General features: G+C 49.9%; 5 protein-coding genes across 5 annotated transcripts; 3 read left to right on the top strand and 2 right to left on the bottom strand.

Annotated features, from left to right (window-relative positions):
* Positions 1–3578: 3578 nt before the first annotated feature.
* Positions 3579–5261, top strand: BP01DRAFT_22178 (regulator of G-protein signaling domain-containing protein). Its single transcript, XM_025571147.1, has one exon. The coding sequence runs from the start codon at positions 3946–3948 to the stop codon at positions 5062–5064; it is 1119 nt and encodes a 372-aa protein (XP_025432080.1). The 5' UTR covers positions 3579–3945; the 3' UTR covers positions 5065–5261.
* A 1015-nt stretch (positions 5262–6276) lies between these two features.
* BP01DRAFT_22192 (RUS1 family protein) lies at positions 6277–8766 on the bottom strand. Its single transcript, XM_025571148.1, has 7 exons — positions 8584–8766; positions 8378–8490; positions 8315–8327; positions 8150–8213; positions 7741–8081; positions 7610–7654; positions 6277–7485 (listed from the first exon to the last, which is right to left on the bottom strand). The coding sequence occupies exons 1-7, from the start codon at positions 8737–8739 to the stop codon at positions 6541–6543; spliced, it is 1677 nt and encodes a 558-aa protein (XP_025432079.1). The 5' UTR covers positions 8740–8766; the 3' UTR covers positions 6277–6540.
* Positions 8767–9267: 501 nt separating this feature from the next.
* BP01DRAFT_355729 (alpha-ketoglutarate dehydrogenase subunit KGD4) lies at positions 9268–10037 on the bottom strand. The gene has a single exon (XM_025574769.1). It carries the CDS (start codon positions 9971–9973, stop codon positions 9539–9541), a length of 435 nt encoding a protein of 144 aa, XP_025432078.1. The 5' UTR covers positions 9974–10037; the 3' UTR covers positions 9268–9538.
* Positions 10038–11369: 1332 nt separating this feature from the next.
* Positions 11370–12593, top strand: BP01DRAFT_355727 (mediator of RNA polymerase II transcription subunit 18). Its single transcript, XM_025574768.1, has 2 exons — positions 11370–12027; positions 12111–12593. Exons 1-2 carry the CDS (start codon positions 11540–11542, stop codon positions 12433–12435), a joined length of 813 nt encoding a protein of 270 aa, XP_025432077.1. The 5' UTR covers positions 11370–11539; the 3' UTR covers positions 12436–12593.
* Positions 12594–12716: 123 nt separating this feature from the next.
* Positions 12717–15782, top strand: BP01DRAFT_415150 (putative DNA 3'-phosphatase Tpp1). The gene is made up of 9 exons (XM_025579115.1): positions 12717–12882; positions 12972–13129; positions 13202–13314; positions 13381–13686; positions 13734–13861; positions 13936–14075; positions 14284–14344; positions 14552–14697; positions 15171–15782. The coding sequence occupies exons 1-9, from the start codon at positions 12789–12791 to the stop codon at positions 15333–15335; spliced, it is 1311 nt and encodes a 436-aa protein (XP_025432076.1). The 5' UTR covers positions 12717–12788; the 3' UTR covers positions 15336–15782.
* Positions 15783–16169: the final 387 nt, after the last annotated feature.

Below are 16169 nucleotides of genomic sequence, written 5' to 3'. Positions count from 1 at the left end.
TTCCCCCAAAATCAATTAACTGATCGGCCAGATGACGTGAAATCAATTGTCCTCTGGAAGCCAGCTGCAGATCTTGTGCTACACTTCCGAGTCTTCGCCTGCGCGCTGTCACCCGATAGAATGTTCTGTATGGCTTCTCTGTCGTCCTGACGTATTTTTCTGACCGAATTGCCCGTTGATTCAAGTCGCACAACCGAACGTCCTCTGGCTCCGATTGTAAAGTGCAAACAGAGAGAATCAACTTACAACATACTCCTACGTAGAGTACTCTAATCTATCTATAGCCGCCAAGCTTAAACAGGCAACACGTTGTCGCCAGACGCGCCAAAGACATTGCAAGGTGGGGGGAGAGGATGTGCCTCAAATCCTCAGATTAACCACGGCCTACCAAAAGGACCCTGTGGACTCAGGTATTGCCACTCAACCATTGATTGGCTTGTTATGTACGGACGGACCGAGAAGCGCCCACATCACACTGCACTGGGCTGCTAAATAACCCGCTCCCCTAAGGCCCAGCTCCAGCAGCATTCCTCGAAATTTCTTTTACGTCTTCTGCCTGTGTTCTGGAACAGTGGAAACCCATCTCACCTATGTTACCCTGTCACGAGATGCTACGTAGCGACCCATCGGCCGGGTCACATATCCACTTTGGGCACCTTGATTGATTACCAAATGGACAACTATTTAGTGTTCACACAGTCTGACTGACACAGACACGATCCTGCAAGCCTGCAGGCCCTTGCAGTAGGGAAGGCAACACTGGCCTGGGGAGAGCTAAACAGTACTACTCCGTAAGTTAATTAGTTAGTAACTAAACTAAGAGGTAACTAAGTTACATGAGGGACCGGGACCACACTACAGTAACTACTCACTGGCTGCCTCGCACCTCTTTGTCTCGCTCGGGTAGTAGATCCACCCAGCTGCTCTTCTAATACAGTTTAGTGCACCTTTGATGAGTAAGTAGTAGTTAGTCCAGGCGTTCCTGGTGGTGGGGGGGGAAGGGTCAATGTCAACGAACATCGAACTGCTTATCCAGGCTCCTAGGTGACGATTCTCTTTCAGGTAAAATCTGTGATCACCTGGTAGTTGGTACAATTGAGTGAGGGAGTTAGTTTCCTTGTTCTTGCGCTTTCATCCTCCTCCCCCCTTCCCCACACCCAGTCTCTCCTCTTGATCTCCTCACTACCTCTTCTTATCCCCATCCCTTACCTGTGGCTGCACAGTATGCTTGGCAGTCTGCAGATCTTGCGCCATTTTACCCAATCCATGCGGGGACAGACCCAGTCTGCACGACTACCGTCAGGCCGTCGTGCGCCTAACGAGGAGTCATTCTGGACTCTTAGGCGATTGGGAGGGGGGTCGACCAGCCGGAGAAAGACAGACAAGACTCATACTAACTATAGTATAGTGGATGTATGTACGGTCCGGTACTTACCCTACGGTAGGTCTCCGATGCAATGGAATAATCGCGGAATGCTTCTGGAGTAAGTAAGTAAAGCCATGTGTTTAGCTGGAGGACAAGGAACACACAACATGACCGGGATGAATCCTCACCCCTGTGCGTCTGATCGCGAGCCATCTAGAGAGAGGATATCTCTGTTCTCAGAATTTGGCAAATCCGGTCAAGAATTAGTGGATGAGCTTCTTTGCTGCCGCCCATACAAAAAGCCGCTCGTTGCCCTAGTCTATCTGATGAGCGATGCTAAGGGTTTGATATCACATCTGATTTTTCACTTTAGTTCCCGCCGATTGGCATCATGCGATAGAACCTGTCCCAAACCCCGCCCTTCTCTTGGAAACACTATTGATCCCTCTACAGTGTACACGCTGTACGGAGTAGGAAACCGAGACAATCGACCAGCTCCGCGATCTATCAAAATCCAGTCGGCCAGGGCTGAGCGATTTTCCTCCTCGTTGCATCTGCACCGTTGGTCAATTTGACCTCAGAACGCGCGTTGTGGTGCTCTTACCATACATACCCCTTGCTTTTCACATGGTGAGTGCATGTCGGTCTTTTCTCTTCTTCTCTTTTCTGGTTCTGGCAATTTTCTAGAATATCATGGGTTACTTCCAGCTTCTTTCTGTCCTGGGTCGCCCTTCTTTTGAATGCTTGTTCTTATTACGTGCGCGCATTGTTTCAACCCCCCCACATACATGCCTTTCTCCTGTCTACCCCTCCCGCCGTCTTTGATATCTACAATGATTACCTTCAGCATTCATCATCGGTGAGCATGAAGGTGATTTATGGACGGGCATTAATCGGTGGAGTCATCATCATCATCATCATCATCACTTTTGAAATTGAAACTGGGAAGGGCGGCGGGGACGGACCGAGACTCGAGTCATTATCAAGGGCGAGAACTCCCAGAGAACGGATGCCGAAACAGGCGCTGGGCCCTCCATCTCCGAGACGAAGCATCCGTCTTCTTTGGCACCGGCAGAGTGATCACTCTGAAATTGCTGGTTGTCATGGGTGGTCCCACGGCCTGTTCCACCATTCATTCCGATCCATTGACTTTTGCATGACGAAGATCCATTCCCCACCTTTTTTTGGTTTTGCTTTTTATTTTGTTTTATTTTATTTTTATTTTGGAGGCTTCCAGATCCTGTGTTCGGGGTCGTTAATCCTTCTCCGGACAATTGCTTTCAATTATCTGAGGCATGACGTGAATCTCAAAATCCCGTCATTGCAGAGGTTTGCCATTATTTGCCTAAGGGCGCGTAGTGGTTCATGACTGACTCGAGGTGTTGGAGGGAAAGAAGGAAAAAAGTCTTGTTATAAGTTTGTTTCGGAAGAACGCTGGAGCCAAGTAGAAAGAATGTTGATGGATGATAATGATGATGATGATGATGATGATCACCTTGGGGCTGGCATGTACCTGATTATCATCATGTTCTGATTGCTATTCAATGCTTTTGGAAGTGGGGGTGAAAGGGGAAGGACAGAGAACGAGAGAGAGGGGAAGAGAGGGAGAGAGGGAAGAATCATGATACTTTGGGTGATGGATTGGCATCGACCAGCGAAATCGGGGACGTGACTCCACCGGGCCATCCATCTCCCTCTGCCTTGTTTCAGTGCATCCAGTCTTCTCTATCTGTGGCGTCATTCTCTTCTTCCATCTCCACCTCCAATTCCTCTTTCGTTCATTTTCTTCTCTTTCTTTCCTTTTTTTTCCCTCTTGTGGTCCATTTTTCATTCCCAAATTTTCCATCAGCCCCTACCGACCGGGTTGATGTGCAGGCTTTAATCTGCATCATATTATTATTTTCCTGTTCCCCAAACTCTTTTTTATCGCAGCATTTACAACTTGTCTGACAAAACTGCTTGTTTGCCTGCCTTGCCTTCCTTCCTCAATCCTTCTGGAATTCTAACTACAACTTCCTTCTCAATCATCCTCTCCCACCGCCTCCCTCCCCCCCCCCCCCTCTTCTCCCTTCCCCTTCTTCCACAACCACAACCACCAACCAACCGCTGTCAATGCAAAAGATTCTTCCCCTCACCACTAATCGATTCTTTGTTTGCCAAATAGATCTCTCATTCCTTCTTCTCCATTGAATACTACCAGTACTCTATTTGAGATCTTACTTACCGATTATCTTTCCCCCCCGCTCCCTCTCTTTTAACGCTTCCGCCTCTCGGCACTGCCTGTCTTTCATTCCATTCACTGTGCTTCCCGCTCTCACCCGCCGGTACTGGCATTCATCACCGAGCTCGCTTCTCCATCCGCAAGTGGCTGGTGTCGTGTGTAAATACGAACAGACCCTGGGAAATCTTCGAACAAGCCCGACCTCGAGCCATTGACGAGCATTCTACACTAATCACCCCTCCCAAGCTTACCAAACCATTCTTCCCTGTCACTGCCGCTTCACAGTGCGGGGAGGATTCCAGGGCTGTCGATACGCTCGTTCATTCTACTCCACGAGTATCGTTGCACCCTGGACGCGATGCTCAAGAAGAGGACTTTGCATCCTCCCATCCTCTTTCGGCATCACACTCCCACCACAACACCTGAACTCTCTCCGACGACTTCCTCATCGGACAGCGAGTCGGACGAGGACATGGACTCCCCCCGTCCGCGTCCGCTGAGTTTGAACGTCCCGCCTGACGCATTCTGTCCTATGCGTCCCTCCTTAGATGAGGTGCTTGCGAACACCGCTCCTGCACCCTACACCCTCAGTGCCTTTATGGCTTATCTCTCTCAGAATCATTGTTTGGAAACCCTCGAGTTCACCCTGGAGGCGAAGCGGTACCGAGACACCTACAATGCTCTGAGTCACCGATTGAATCAATTCCCGATTGCCACTGACTGTTCCGAAAGTCAACATTTGCGTATGCTTTGGCAGCGACTGTTAACAGCCTACATCATCCCGGGTGCCCCTCGGGAGATCAATGTCTCCAGTGAAGTCCGCGAAGACATCCTTCGATATGCGAATCAAATCCCACCGCCGCCCCCGGAAATCCTGGACGTCGCAGTCAAGCTCGTTCATGACTTGATGGAAGAGTCAATCTTCATCCCATTCCTGAACGCCCATGCCGCTGCCGCTCACGTTTTCCCGCTATCCGAGCCATTATTTCCTCACGAGGAGGACATCACGGTTGTTGCCAACGCGAGTCTCGACGATCACACGGTGAAGCGGGTTCGTTCGAAAGGCCGCCGCTTGTCACCCCGTTCCTCTAAAGAATTAGGCTCCCCGGTCTCCGTCGGCTCCCCGACCGGCCACTCCACTCGGTCGAACTTTTCGTTGAGTGCAATGACATCGTCTCTGACCAAGGCGGGCCATCGCACGTCGAGTCATATTACTAGTACTAGCGGAGAGTCCGCGTCGGGCGGCGCACTCACGGACGATTCGGGAAGTGTACAATCGAACGCCAGTGCAGGCGAGCCTATGACACCGCCGACGACGCCACCCTCGAGTGATCCCCACTGCATGCAACTCGGCCACAGCCCGAGGCGGTCCGACAATCCGTGGAAGAAAATGGGAATGAAGTTGGGGTTCAAGAAGCGCTCTGGGAACAGTGGTTCCGGCAGCCATCATTTCAAAGTATCTGGCATGGATGAATGACTGGCCGTCCGAGCTCCAAAGACAGCGCCTGCTCTACCACGAAAGCCGGGTAGTTTCTGGCAGAGTGTGAAGCTCTGCTGCTGTCCCCTTTGCGGGACACCTTCACTTCGCCCTTGATCAGCCGCCTTGGGGAGTCATACGAAAAGGCTGCGACATTCTCCCTTTCTCTTCCTACTCGAACGTTTACGAAGTCATCCCTTACACGCTTGCATTATGTCTATGACTGGTATTTCGATTTATCCAGTGCCCTCTTCGCGATTTGACCATGGATGGGTGACGATGTTGATGATGTAATGCTTGTGCATTTTCTGGATTGCAATTATCTCTCAAGCTGGGCAAGCATTTTCACGGAGGCGTTTTCTTTTCTCTTTTTGTCGCTTATATCAGCAAGCGATCAAGCGAGCATTCTTGATATTCTCTCATGTGTCCCAACAAAATTCATATAGACAGGGTCCTCAACGGAGAAACATTCGGAGGTTATTTCCTTTTTCTCGGCGTTCTTGTGTTGCTGCGTGACTCTTTCGGGCGTGATGTGATCTCTATGTCTTCTTGGTTCCTGGAACAGTGAGGCATGCCGGCAAGGCCATATGCCGGTTCTTCTCACCGTTACCGGTCTCTCTGTGCCCGATGCATACGTCTCTTTGTTTTCATATGGCTCCTGCATATTCTGCATAGCACGGTATTAGCATTAGCATTAGCATCAGCATTAGCACTTAGCATTAGCATTGCTGCACTTGGTGGTCGTTTAATAGATACCCATGGTTTGGTGCCTCGTCAGAGTCGTTTTCTTCCATTTTCGCTCCTTGAAAGTTCATATTTGTTAATAAAAATGCGGTAGGTAGCCTCCTTGATTCCAATCCAATCTAGACAAGCTGTCCAATGGACGAGGTATCACGTCGACATGTTTGGATACAACCTCAAGGGGTCTACGTACACATGGCAAGTTGATACATGGAGCCATCTACACTTTGAAAGCCGTCCAACGCACATCACTACTGCCCCTCAGCTCGTTTCAATTCAGAATTAGATGTAGGCTTGCTTCTCCATGCGCGAAGCCGGGTCGCTGATCTCGACCTTTTCAGGGCTGGACGTAAGGTCTAAGTAGATTCCTATCAGATGCCCAGAATGTCCAAGATTAGATATATTATGGTGTTTGGGAAGTTCTTGTCGAGCGATCGGTTTCTGCCAATACTGTAAATCCACCAACCCCCTCCCCGCGGGCCCTCCCTCCCGACTCCCATCCGGACCCCTAGAGTTCCGAGTAAACCATATCGACGAGACCCCTTCGGACCTGGGTTTTTGCGCTGCATTATCACAGATCTTCCTCTATTTTCAACAGTGACACTGCTGAGACAAGCCATATCTGTTTATATGCATGCCAAAATGTTGTTGTTGGGGGGGAGGGAGGCAGAGAGAGAGAGAGCGAGATCGGGTTCACCTGGGACCTCAAATCGAGTTAGAGCTGTTAATTCTGTGCTATGTTGACGAACCAACTCTCCTTCCCGGCCTCGTCTCCAACGCGCGGACGGTGAGATCCCATCCTGCATCTTCCAGGGCACCCATGTACCGCTCGTACCGGTCATTCTGATTCAGGAAGGTAAGCGTTTGGTGGATGGAGTTGAGAATAGAGTCGATGCCCTGTTCCATCTGCGGTTTGCTTCTTTGCGCAGATGAGGATGCTCCGAGGGCAAAGAGTTGGAAGGAAAGAACTCTTGCAGTGAGCAAGGCATGCACCCAGGCTTTCAGCTGATCCTGTGGGGTACAGGTAGATTTGAGAAGAATCCGTGCGTGCCATTTGTTCCCTGCGGGACCAAGATAAAGAATGTACTGTTCGCTTTTGAAGAGAGTAGAGAGTTGGGGAAGAGGGATGCTGGTTTTCATGGACTGCGGGAAATGACTAGGTCTGAGGGCGAGGCAGGAGAAGAAGAAAGAAGAGGGGTAAGAGGACGATGGGCCAAGGAGGAATTGGTGGAGGGAGATGCCGATACGACAGGTGCCAATGTCAACCCCAGGGTGAAAGGGGCGTCCCACCGCGGTGCTGCCCGGAGCAGGAGAAGACCATCTGAGAATGCCGTCTGTTTCGAAGATCCTCTCTTGTTTGGAAACCTGGGATGGCGTGAGGACCTGCAGTCGGCAGGAGCCTGTGCTTGCGTCAGGTAGTGAGATGGCTGCCTTGGAAGCAGATGGGTTGCTGTGTGTGCTTGTACTAGCACCGGCGCCGTGACTCAACAGCTGCATGAATCCCTCATCAGAGTTAAGGATGGTGGAGAAGACAATGTTTGCCCGCTGCCTGTTCAGACTCGTCATTTGGACAGAGCGGACGGCTGCGTAATTTAGACTCAAATGCAAAGCCAGAAGCATCAAGAGGGTGATCCACGTTGAATAGAAACCTGTCACACGCGAGATGACGAGGGAGCCAACCTATTTTTTTTTTAAAGAGATAGTTTAGTTTTGATCTGTCAGCTAGGTCTGTTATGCATGCGTGCATGCATGTAGCTTGCAGGGTCAGGTAGGGATCAGGTAGGGAAGAGGAGGGATAGCCTACCAGCATGCCAAGGAGAGAGATAACAGTCTCCTGAGAAGAGTCTTTCTGATGGTAAGAGAAAAGATATTAGCTGTCTTGCCTCAGTGTATAGAGCTGTGTCACTAGTTGAAGGGGCTGAGGGCAGCACTTACAGCATTAACCTGTGCCAGATTACCCCACCGAGAAAAGTGCGCGCTCAGGCTTGCCTTGGAACTTCCGCCTGCGACGCCGCATAGGGCACGAAGAATTCCTGCTGTACTGAGGACAATCACTCGAAGGGCGCCAGCTGGTACCATAGGCGAGACACAGTCGAGAACCATAGCTGAATCATTGAAAACGTCTGCAGCAAGTCGATACATCTTGCACTCTGGCTCGAGCGCGGTACCAACCCGATGTGCAAAAAGGATAGTGGCCAGACGGCCGGATGAGTCCTGGAGAATATGAAGGAGTAGAGCTGAAGTGGGCGATGCATCGGCGTTGCCGACACCCACACCTGTAAATCGTTTATCAGTGTTCATTCCGTGGCTGCAGCAGGGCGATTGCAAAGCCCGTATGACCAACCTTGCAAAACTGCTCTAGATGACAGGAGGCCCGCGATAGAGCTACTGAAGGCTTGAAGAGAGTCCTTGGGAGGAACACGGTCAGTTTCTCGATCTGCATGAGAGGTGCATCGAGGCCTGTTTCGCAAATGAATGTCCGGCGGTGGGCACGGCAAGACAAACATACAAAGATCTGATAGCTGCAATTCTTATTAGCCTGGCTCAGTGTTGAGAATGACATGAGGCTCACGGAGTGTAGTCTTCAGTAACACTGTGCGGATACCCGGTGGGAAGGAAGACGTCAGCGAGCGTGTCGAGGAATGCCTTGAAGGACCACGACTTTGTTGTGCTGGAAGCATCGCGCTGGAAAGACCATGAGAATTAGCTTGAATGATCTCAGCTATCATTGACTTGCGCCTGAATTAGAAGAGAAAGGACCAGGATGTCTCTACCGACCAGGAGATCTATACGTCCGCTGCGTACATGACCCTTGCCATCGCCCTCTAGTGGGAGGTGGCTTGTTGATTGAGTGTAAATGTAGGTGGCCGTAGGATGATCGGCTTCGTCCACTTCGTTGAAAGTGATCGAATCCAAGCCCCTGTTGGAGGCCATTGTCAGTGTTTGGAGGAAGGGGTTGGGGGGAAAAGAAGATTGAAGTCAAGCACGTCGGTTGCGTGGCCGAGACCATCAACGCTAAGCCCCCTAGCAGCACGTGCGGAGTAGAATGTTCCTCACTGATCCTGGCATCATCTAAAGAACCTGTTTACGGCGGAGAGAAACTACAACTTCGATCAAGTCCGCAGAAATTCGGATTGGTATTTGTAAACTCAAATGGTCAAATGTCCCCAAGACTGATTAGAGACTAAGTATCTCTATGAACAACCTCAAATTCAGCAGACTTTTCATCAGATCCGGTGCAACAAATCAGATATACATCATCAGAGTCTGAATAGATCAGAAAGGATCTCAACATGCCCTAGCCTGAAAGGAAAAGATTATTCCACATGTAGCACGCCCCGTAAAGAACGAAAAATGAATCTTGAACCGCTAAGCATGAAAACTAGCAACCACCAGCGCCATATTGGAATCGAGAAATGTGAAAAAAGGGAAGGGTGGAAGAAGAGAAGAAGGACCGGATAAGCATTAGATTGGACGAGCCAAAAGGACTACCCATCAAGAGCATACGACGGTGCTTCCGGTTTTGAATAGAGTGACGTGCAAGTTGAGGTGAAGCATGGAAGACAGGAAACCCTCACGGGTCCTTGTTCGTCCTTCCTGAAGTAGGTGCGCAGGTGCTGTGGTGCGGACCTCACGTTTTATGATCGCTACAGGACGTCAATTGTCGTGCATCTGGTCAATGTTAAATGACCTTTATCGTCGCATCATCTCCTCATTGGACTATTTTCAGCATCTAAGCAAAAAGGCTGGCACCGCCAGTTTCGATGGCCTCGATCTCAGCCTCGGTCCAGGGCAGACGGTGGAAACGGGTGGGCAGTTCAGCACGGTCGAAAAATTCACCCTGCTTGGGCTGGATGGGTCCCAGGGAAGCGCCGGGGGCACGACCTATGCCCTGAGAGAAAGAGGCGCGACCAAGGGGACCGTGCTGCTGGGCCTTAGAGCGATATGCGGCAAAGGAATCGGGAAGGACCCCAGTAGGAGAGGCAGGGTGAGGACGAGGGGTGTGGTCAATGGACTCTATTAGGCTGCGCGTTAGACAATCAATACATTCATTGAAATTCCTGACCTGACAAGGGAGGTGGGGAGACAAACTAGGCACAGAGCGTTTGCCCAGGAACCGGATGAGAGGAGTGCGAGCAGCGTTACGGAGACTCATGGTAGCGTGCATTGTGAAAGAGTAAGATATTGAGTGACGTTGTGTCGGTTAAAGCAGAGGTTTCGTGGGAAGGAAAATAGGTGTATTCCAGTTGAACACTCGTGTGCTTCCCGGAATTGTCCGAAGCGGTCTTAGTGGGTGGTGAATTGAAGAGGAGCGGATAGGTGATGATCACAAATATGTAAAATGGATGAGCTGGAGGGACAGGAAGGACAGGTGATTTTTTATATAGAGTAATATAGACGGCGGAGGAGCGATTGAGGGGTGGGAGATTGAGGAAGAAGTGGAATGTGTGTGGGAGAAAGTAGAGGGGAGGAGTGGTTAATTAAGAGGAGGAAGAGGAGGGGAGAGGGACAAGACAGTAACTAACTAGTAATACGGAGTAGTTACGGAATACTACTGTGTCAGTGTCGAGTGTGTAGCCTGGAGGGGAGGAGAGGAAAAAAGGCGGTGGTTCGGTCGAGTCTTCGGAGAGCGGAAGCGAGGGTGTGGGTTTTCGCGATAAGCTCCTGCTCCTGGTTAAAGTCCGTGGAGGAATTCTTGATGTTAGTAATTATTAACAATTATTAACAAGAAACAAACTTGACTTGTTCCACCCGCCGGCCGCCGGGCTTCATCCCCCAATCCGCCAAAATCCAAAAATCTGCCCTCTCCTCCAATGAGTTGATGTGGCGGAAAATATTCCTCTTTCCGTGGCATGATCTGACATTCAATACATCATCAAGCCACTACTTCCGATATGTAGGGATGTGTTTTCCCCTCATTATTGTTTCCCCAAATCAACCGCTCCGAAGGGCGTCGGGCTGCCCCGAGCTTTGCCTAAACCCGCAATCCCGGTGCAGGAATTGTGCCTGACTAAGGACTGTGAGCCTGTCAAGGGCTGTGATCTGCCTGCCAGTCAGTGGTGACATGGATCATTATGGTGTAACCAGTCTTATCTCTTGCACCTATCATCTGTTTCTCTCCATCTGGTTCTGGCGTGATCATCATATTAGGTACTTTGAGTATGTACGGAGTACGTATGCATGATAGCCTGGGGTGATCCCCGCATCACAGATCAATTAATCATACTGCGTACTACTAACTTGACTACGGAATACGGAGTCAATCCTGACGAGTCACGACGGTACATAGTCACTCACCATAGTATCCATACTCTTCTAGGTATTCAAGTGTCTGCTTACCATCGTAGGATACTATAGTAGTAATAGTAGTAGGAGTAGTTAGTAGTACCATTCATCTACTCCAGGCTGGGACTCGAAAGAAGTGCCAAGCGGATAACTTCCCTCATTTGAACCCAAAATTCATTCCGGGTTCACCCGTATTGGATCATTCTTTGTCTGGACTTTGCCTATCCTGAGCTTCAAGGCTCTAAGGCCACAAGGCCAACAAATTAGTGCATCCCCTCCGCGGGCTTTCTTCAAGCTCCTAAAGCACCACCTAAAACTACTGCGGCGCCAAACTTGCTAAACCAGAATTAGCCACACCTTATCCCCCGTCCCTCCCCCGCCTCATCCCACTCCTCTGCACCCCAGTTTGTATTCCTAGTCGTCTCGTGTTTCCATTAACCTTGTGATCATGCATGAGCTTTTACTCTTCGCCTCAGTTCCCGCTCACCAACACCATGAGCTCCTTCAACAGTTGGCTGGCTTGACAGCTATGCAACCGCGTCACCGCTTGGAGAGACGGCTGGTCTTCAAGGCCTATCGCAAGCCAGGTCTGGTCACCACTCGTGTGGGAGCCAGTCAGGACTTACAGGGTGCAGACTTCCAGCGTCTGAATAAGATGTTGAATGGGGGTATGTACTACACGCAGGTCGTTGGCCCTGTGACCAAGACGGATTTCGGCACGGCCGCGTCGTCGAGAATGCCAGCATCCAGCGATGCAGATGTGTCGATGTCTGGATCCGGAGAGTCTTCTTACTGCTACGAGAATCAGCCCTGGAAGCTGGAGTTTAGAGACATCCCTGAGGCTGGTACGCGATCCGCTGTGACCACTCGCTTGATGGCAAGTGCGAGCTTGCCTAAAGGTGATATTGCAATTCCCATGAATGCTTGGGGCTATAGGTCGGTCTTTTCCCTGTAGATGCCGCTGCCGTTGATTCCCCACATGCACCTAGAAGTCTGGGTAAACTGACGATTTGAGTCAGTTTTGTCGCCGAGTATATGGTAGAAGGGGATGTTTTTGTCCATAATGATATCGTGATTTTCCTCCATCGCGTCTTACTATATCCCTCGGCAGGGTCGCAGGAATCACATGGCCCTCGACGACAATTACCTCCTTATCACGAGCTCGCCCCGCTTGAGCGAACAGGCAGTTACGTTCTGCAAGCTGCCATTACTGTCCAGGATGGAGGCAACCAGGAACTGATGAAGACAGCTTCTCAGCATCTTTTCGGGCTCCGAGAGCAACTCAAGTCAGCTGTTCGTCTTGAACAAGCGGATAGATTGTCTCTGGATACCCGGGCGAAGTAATCAATGCTTATCTGGCGCTTGCTCTTTTCCGGTGTTCTATACCCTCAGAGCTAGATTGGCTCTCTGTTCATGTGATTCATTGATCTTAGCTCTGGACTCTAATGTACTGTATTCTCGATGCTTCACGCAGAAATCTAATATGATGGAACTCAAAAGATTGCAGATAAAAAATTAGGTGGTTAGCAGTAAGGTTAATTGAAGCATATGCGAGCATGTGACTTCGTGATGGCTATTTTCGCGTACCGGCGCGTCTCCATTTTCCGCCTTCCACTATTCTTCCCCCAATCCACCCAGCCTCCAGCGAAATCACCACGATCTCCGTCGAAATTATCGCCAAGTTGCAGTCTCTCAGCATGGCCGGTGCTGGGGCCATCAAACGCGCAGCGTCCCCGAGTCGCGCTATCTCTCCGCCTCCGATCAAGAGAAAAGTGGAATCTACCGTTACGAGTGAGTCAAGCGCCCTGTGCAAGTGTGCATATTACACCCAGCCACTTGCCCCGGCATACCTATCACACTTCTATTAAACAAGATTATAGAAAAAGCTGTGTCGTCATTTTTTACTCCTGTTTCACAGAAAAAGCCCCAGCAAATCACTTGGCGGGTGGTGAACAACAGCGCGGTGATAGGCAAGTATGTCACGGGAGCCGAGCGCAAACAGACGGCCGAAAAACTCAAAGTCGCTGCGTTTGACCTGGTGAGTCTTGACAAGCTGGACTGAATTAAGGTGAAGAGAACCTTCCCTCTTCTAACCGAGCTACCATCCCAGGACTCGACCTTGGTCTCTACAGCCTCAGGAAACGTATTTCCTAAGAACGGATCAGACTGGAAGTGGTGGCATAGCAAGGTTCCTGCCAAGTTGAAAGAGCTCAATGAAAATGGGTAGGTATCAGGGTGGTGGAATCCCGGTCGAGTTGTCACAATAGTCCTCGATTGCTAACTCCACAGGTTCCATGTGATTGTCATCACAAATCAAAAAAAGATCAGCCTGAAGAAAGAGATCAAGGCGGGTAACAGCGAATCAAAAAGTCTTACTAATTTCAAAGAAAGAGCTACTGCTATTATGAAGCAAATAGACATCCCAATGAGTGTCTATGCTGCCACAAAGGATGATAGCTATCGGAAACCTAGGACAGGACTTTGGACCGAATTCATAGATGATTATGACTTTGACGTTTCTGGTCTTGACCTGGCTCATTCTGTTTTTGTTGGCGATGCCGCTGGACGGCCGAGAGATCACTCGCAAGTAGATCGGTAAGGCAGCAAACTTACTGGGCTTCTTTCGCTAATGGCGGCTGAAGCGGATTCGCCATGAATATTGGGGTGTCTTTCAAGACCCCCGAGGAGTTCTTCCTAGATCTCGACCCAGAACCACTCGTGGAGCCGTTCGACCCGTTCATATATCTGCAAAAAGCACCTAGTGACGATGGTATGTCAGTTCGCGTATTGGAATTGCGAACCTGTCCCGGGTCTACCTTGGATATTCAGTAACCGACGGTGCAGTGTCGCCTCCCTTCTCTGAAGAGAGCTCACTTGAACTGGTGATCTTCTGCGGCAGCCCTGGAGCGGGCAAGTCAACGTTCTACTGGGACTATTTAGAACCCTTGAAATACGAACGAGTCAATCAAGACCTTCTGAAGACCGTACGTATACTTTCTCTTAACTTTTCCCAGGCGATCTCACTCCGACCCACCTGTATCTGTCAGTATGCATACTCCAATAGGGACCGAGCAAGATGGATCAAGGCACCACAAAAGAAGCAACCAAGCCCCTTCCTGCAGTGCCATATGTATCCAAATAGGCCATAACCATGTTAAACGAGGAAGCTAATCTACTGATTGTTTGCGATAGCGTCCGAAGTGCATCAAAGTGGCAAAGGAACACCTTGCAGCTGGCAAGTCCGTGGTTGTTGGTACGTACAGCCTGATCAGCTTTTGGATTGCTCAACCCTTGCATGTTACGCCAGCATTTAGCATTCATCCAGCCTATATTGTCGTTCTCACTACGACCCCTCTCTCCGACTCGTCAAACTTGAAATTATTACACAAGACCCAGCCAGCCGTGGAAAGCTTCAAGGTGATAACTAGTTGACCTCTGGCGGCATGCCACATCTCTATAGATAACACCAATGCCGATGCGGAGACGAGAGCCCACTGGGTTGAAGTGGCTAGGGAATTCAAGATTCCGATTCGCTGCGTATATTTCACTGCGTCCCCGACCCTTTGCCGGCATAACAATGCGGTCCGTGCTGCTAATCAATACCTGGTACGTCGCATATCTGTGGTTTGACTTTTGAGGGTTGTTCTTTCGTCCTTCCCCCGCTCTCTCTTGACTGTACAGGGTACAAGATGCTCAGTACCTCGCACTTGTATCTCACCCTAGGAAGCTCTTGCTCCGGGCCATAATCATGTCTACCACGAAGCTGGATAGATAGCTTCACACCATGCGTATCTGTTCATGCTTAGCAGCTTTTGACCTGTCCATGAATCCCTACATTGCCCGCCATCATCCCCCTTCCAGTGTCTCATGAAATCATGAGCATCTTTCTATTGGTTATTATTCATGCTATTCATTCAGCCCTGCTGTGGTGTGCCCCGCGTCACCCCTCATTTTGACATCTCCCCCGCACCGAAACCTCCTCCTTCCCTTCTCCCCGCAACCCCCAACCCGAGAAAAAATCGAAGCCTTATTAATGATCACCGCGGCCGCATGTGCCCTATGCATTACGGCGACTGCAGAATCCGGAATCGCGCACCCTTCTCCCCGGTATCGCCTTCGGGGACTTTCTTCGCCGCTTCAAGGAGCCTTCCATGGACGAGGGTTTCAAGGATATCATTCGGGTGGAGTTTCAGTTCCATGGTGATGACGAAGCAAAGCGGCTTTGGGGCCAGTACTGGGTGTGATCAGTAATCACAGCCTGTTATGATGCATTGCAGGATCAATCAATCTTTCAATGTGTGGACTCGGCTTGGCTGAGTCATTTGCATTTTAGTCTGGTGCCACCGCGCCATCGACTGGTGACCCTAGGCTCAAGAGCTTTCACTTCTGCCAGCTTGTTCAAGCAACAATGATCTTTCACCAGGGTAATCGGATGGCTGAGAAGACTATCGCCGACCGCAACCGAATACACCAGAGCCGGAATAGCATGTAATCTGGTAACTACTCTCGATGCAATGGAATACAAAGATTCTATGTACATGGGTTCCTTTGCACAAGAGTACTCGCCGAATGCCAGAATATATTGCATCAGGCGGATTTCTATCTATGTATGTTTAAGAATGCAAGCATGTGAACTTTGTGTTTCCGGAGCAAAGAATCGTGTAAAAGTATGTCTCAAGGGTATAAGACGCAATTGACAAAACACAGGGTCCTGCCCTTTAGTATCCTAACCGACTAGTCTGGATTTCATTTACCACTGCTCTGGTCAATTTTAGACAATATACTTCAGTTCTGCATCCTTGGAGATGGTCCCTCACGCCGGCTTATCTTGTCCTCCTGTACGGACGGCTCGAAAAGTCGGATGTGCTACCGCTCTTGCCATGTCTCTTAGTTGCATTAACCCACTTTATGTGGATTTCCCTTGTAGGCCAAGGAAGTCAATCTGAAGCGCGCATCGCTGGAAAGGATGTAGATCAGGAAGAACATGCATACGCACACATGAGGATAATTGCTTATGCAGACAAAGTACAGCGCAACCGTTACATATTGATGTTAGGAAATAGCCGGAAGGGCACGGA

The sequence above is a fragment of the Aspergillus saccharolyticus genome (assembly GCF_003184585.1).
Source record: "Aspergillus saccharolyticus JOP 1030-1 unplaced genomic scaffold BP01scaffold_11, whole genome shotgun sequence".
In the NCBI taxonomy this organism is placed as follows: domain Eukaryota; kingdom Fungi; phylum Ascomycota; class Eurotiomycetes; order Eurotiales; family Aspergillaceae; genus Aspergillus; species Aspergillus saccharolyticus.
Note: the sequence above shows the minus strand (reverse complement) of the source record. Positions and strands in the feature narration are given on the sequence as shown.

Coding starts and splice junctions, on each gene's coding strand:
- BP01DRAFT_355727 (XM_025574768.1), top strand. CDS start 11,540: ATGCATGAGCTTTTACTCTTCGCCTCAGTTCCCGCTCACCAACACCAT. Junction 12,028..12,110: donor ATGAATGCTTGGGGCTATAG/GTCGGTCTTTTC, acceptor GATTTGAGTCAG/TTTTGTCGCCGAGTATATGG.
- BP01DRAFT_415150 (XM_025579115.1), top strand. CDS start 12,789: ATGGCCGGTGCTGGGGCCATCAAACGCGCAGCGTCCCCGAGTCGCGCT. Junction 13,130..13,201: donor AAGTCGCTGCGTTTGACCTG/GTGAGTCTTGAC, acceptor CTACCATCCCAG/GACTCGACCTTGGTCTCTAC. Junction 14,698..15,170: donor GTGCTGCTAATCAATACCTG/GTACGTCGCATA, acceptor CGGCGACTGCAG/AATCCGGAATCGCGCACCCT.
- BP01DRAFT_22178 (XM_025571147.1), top strand. CDS start 3,946: ATGCTCAAGAAGAGGACTTTGCATCCTCCCATCCTCTTTCGGCATCAC.
- BP01DRAFT_355729 (XM_025574769.1), bottom strand. CDS start 9,973: ATGCACGCTACCATGAGTCTCCGTAACGCTGCTCGCACTCCTCTCATC.
- BP01DRAFT_22192 (XM_025571148.1), bottom strand. CDS start 8,739: ATGGCCTCCAACAGGGGCTTGGATTCGATCACTTTCAACGAAGTGGAC. Junction 7,655..7,740: donor ATCTGGCACAGGTTAATGCT/GTAAGTGCTGCC, acceptor TCTTACCATCAG/AAAGACTCTTCTCAGGAGAC. Junction 7,486..7,609: donor TCTCTCTCCTTGGCATGCTG/GTAGGCTATCCC, acceptor AAAAAAAAATAG/GTTGGCTCCCTCGTCATCTC.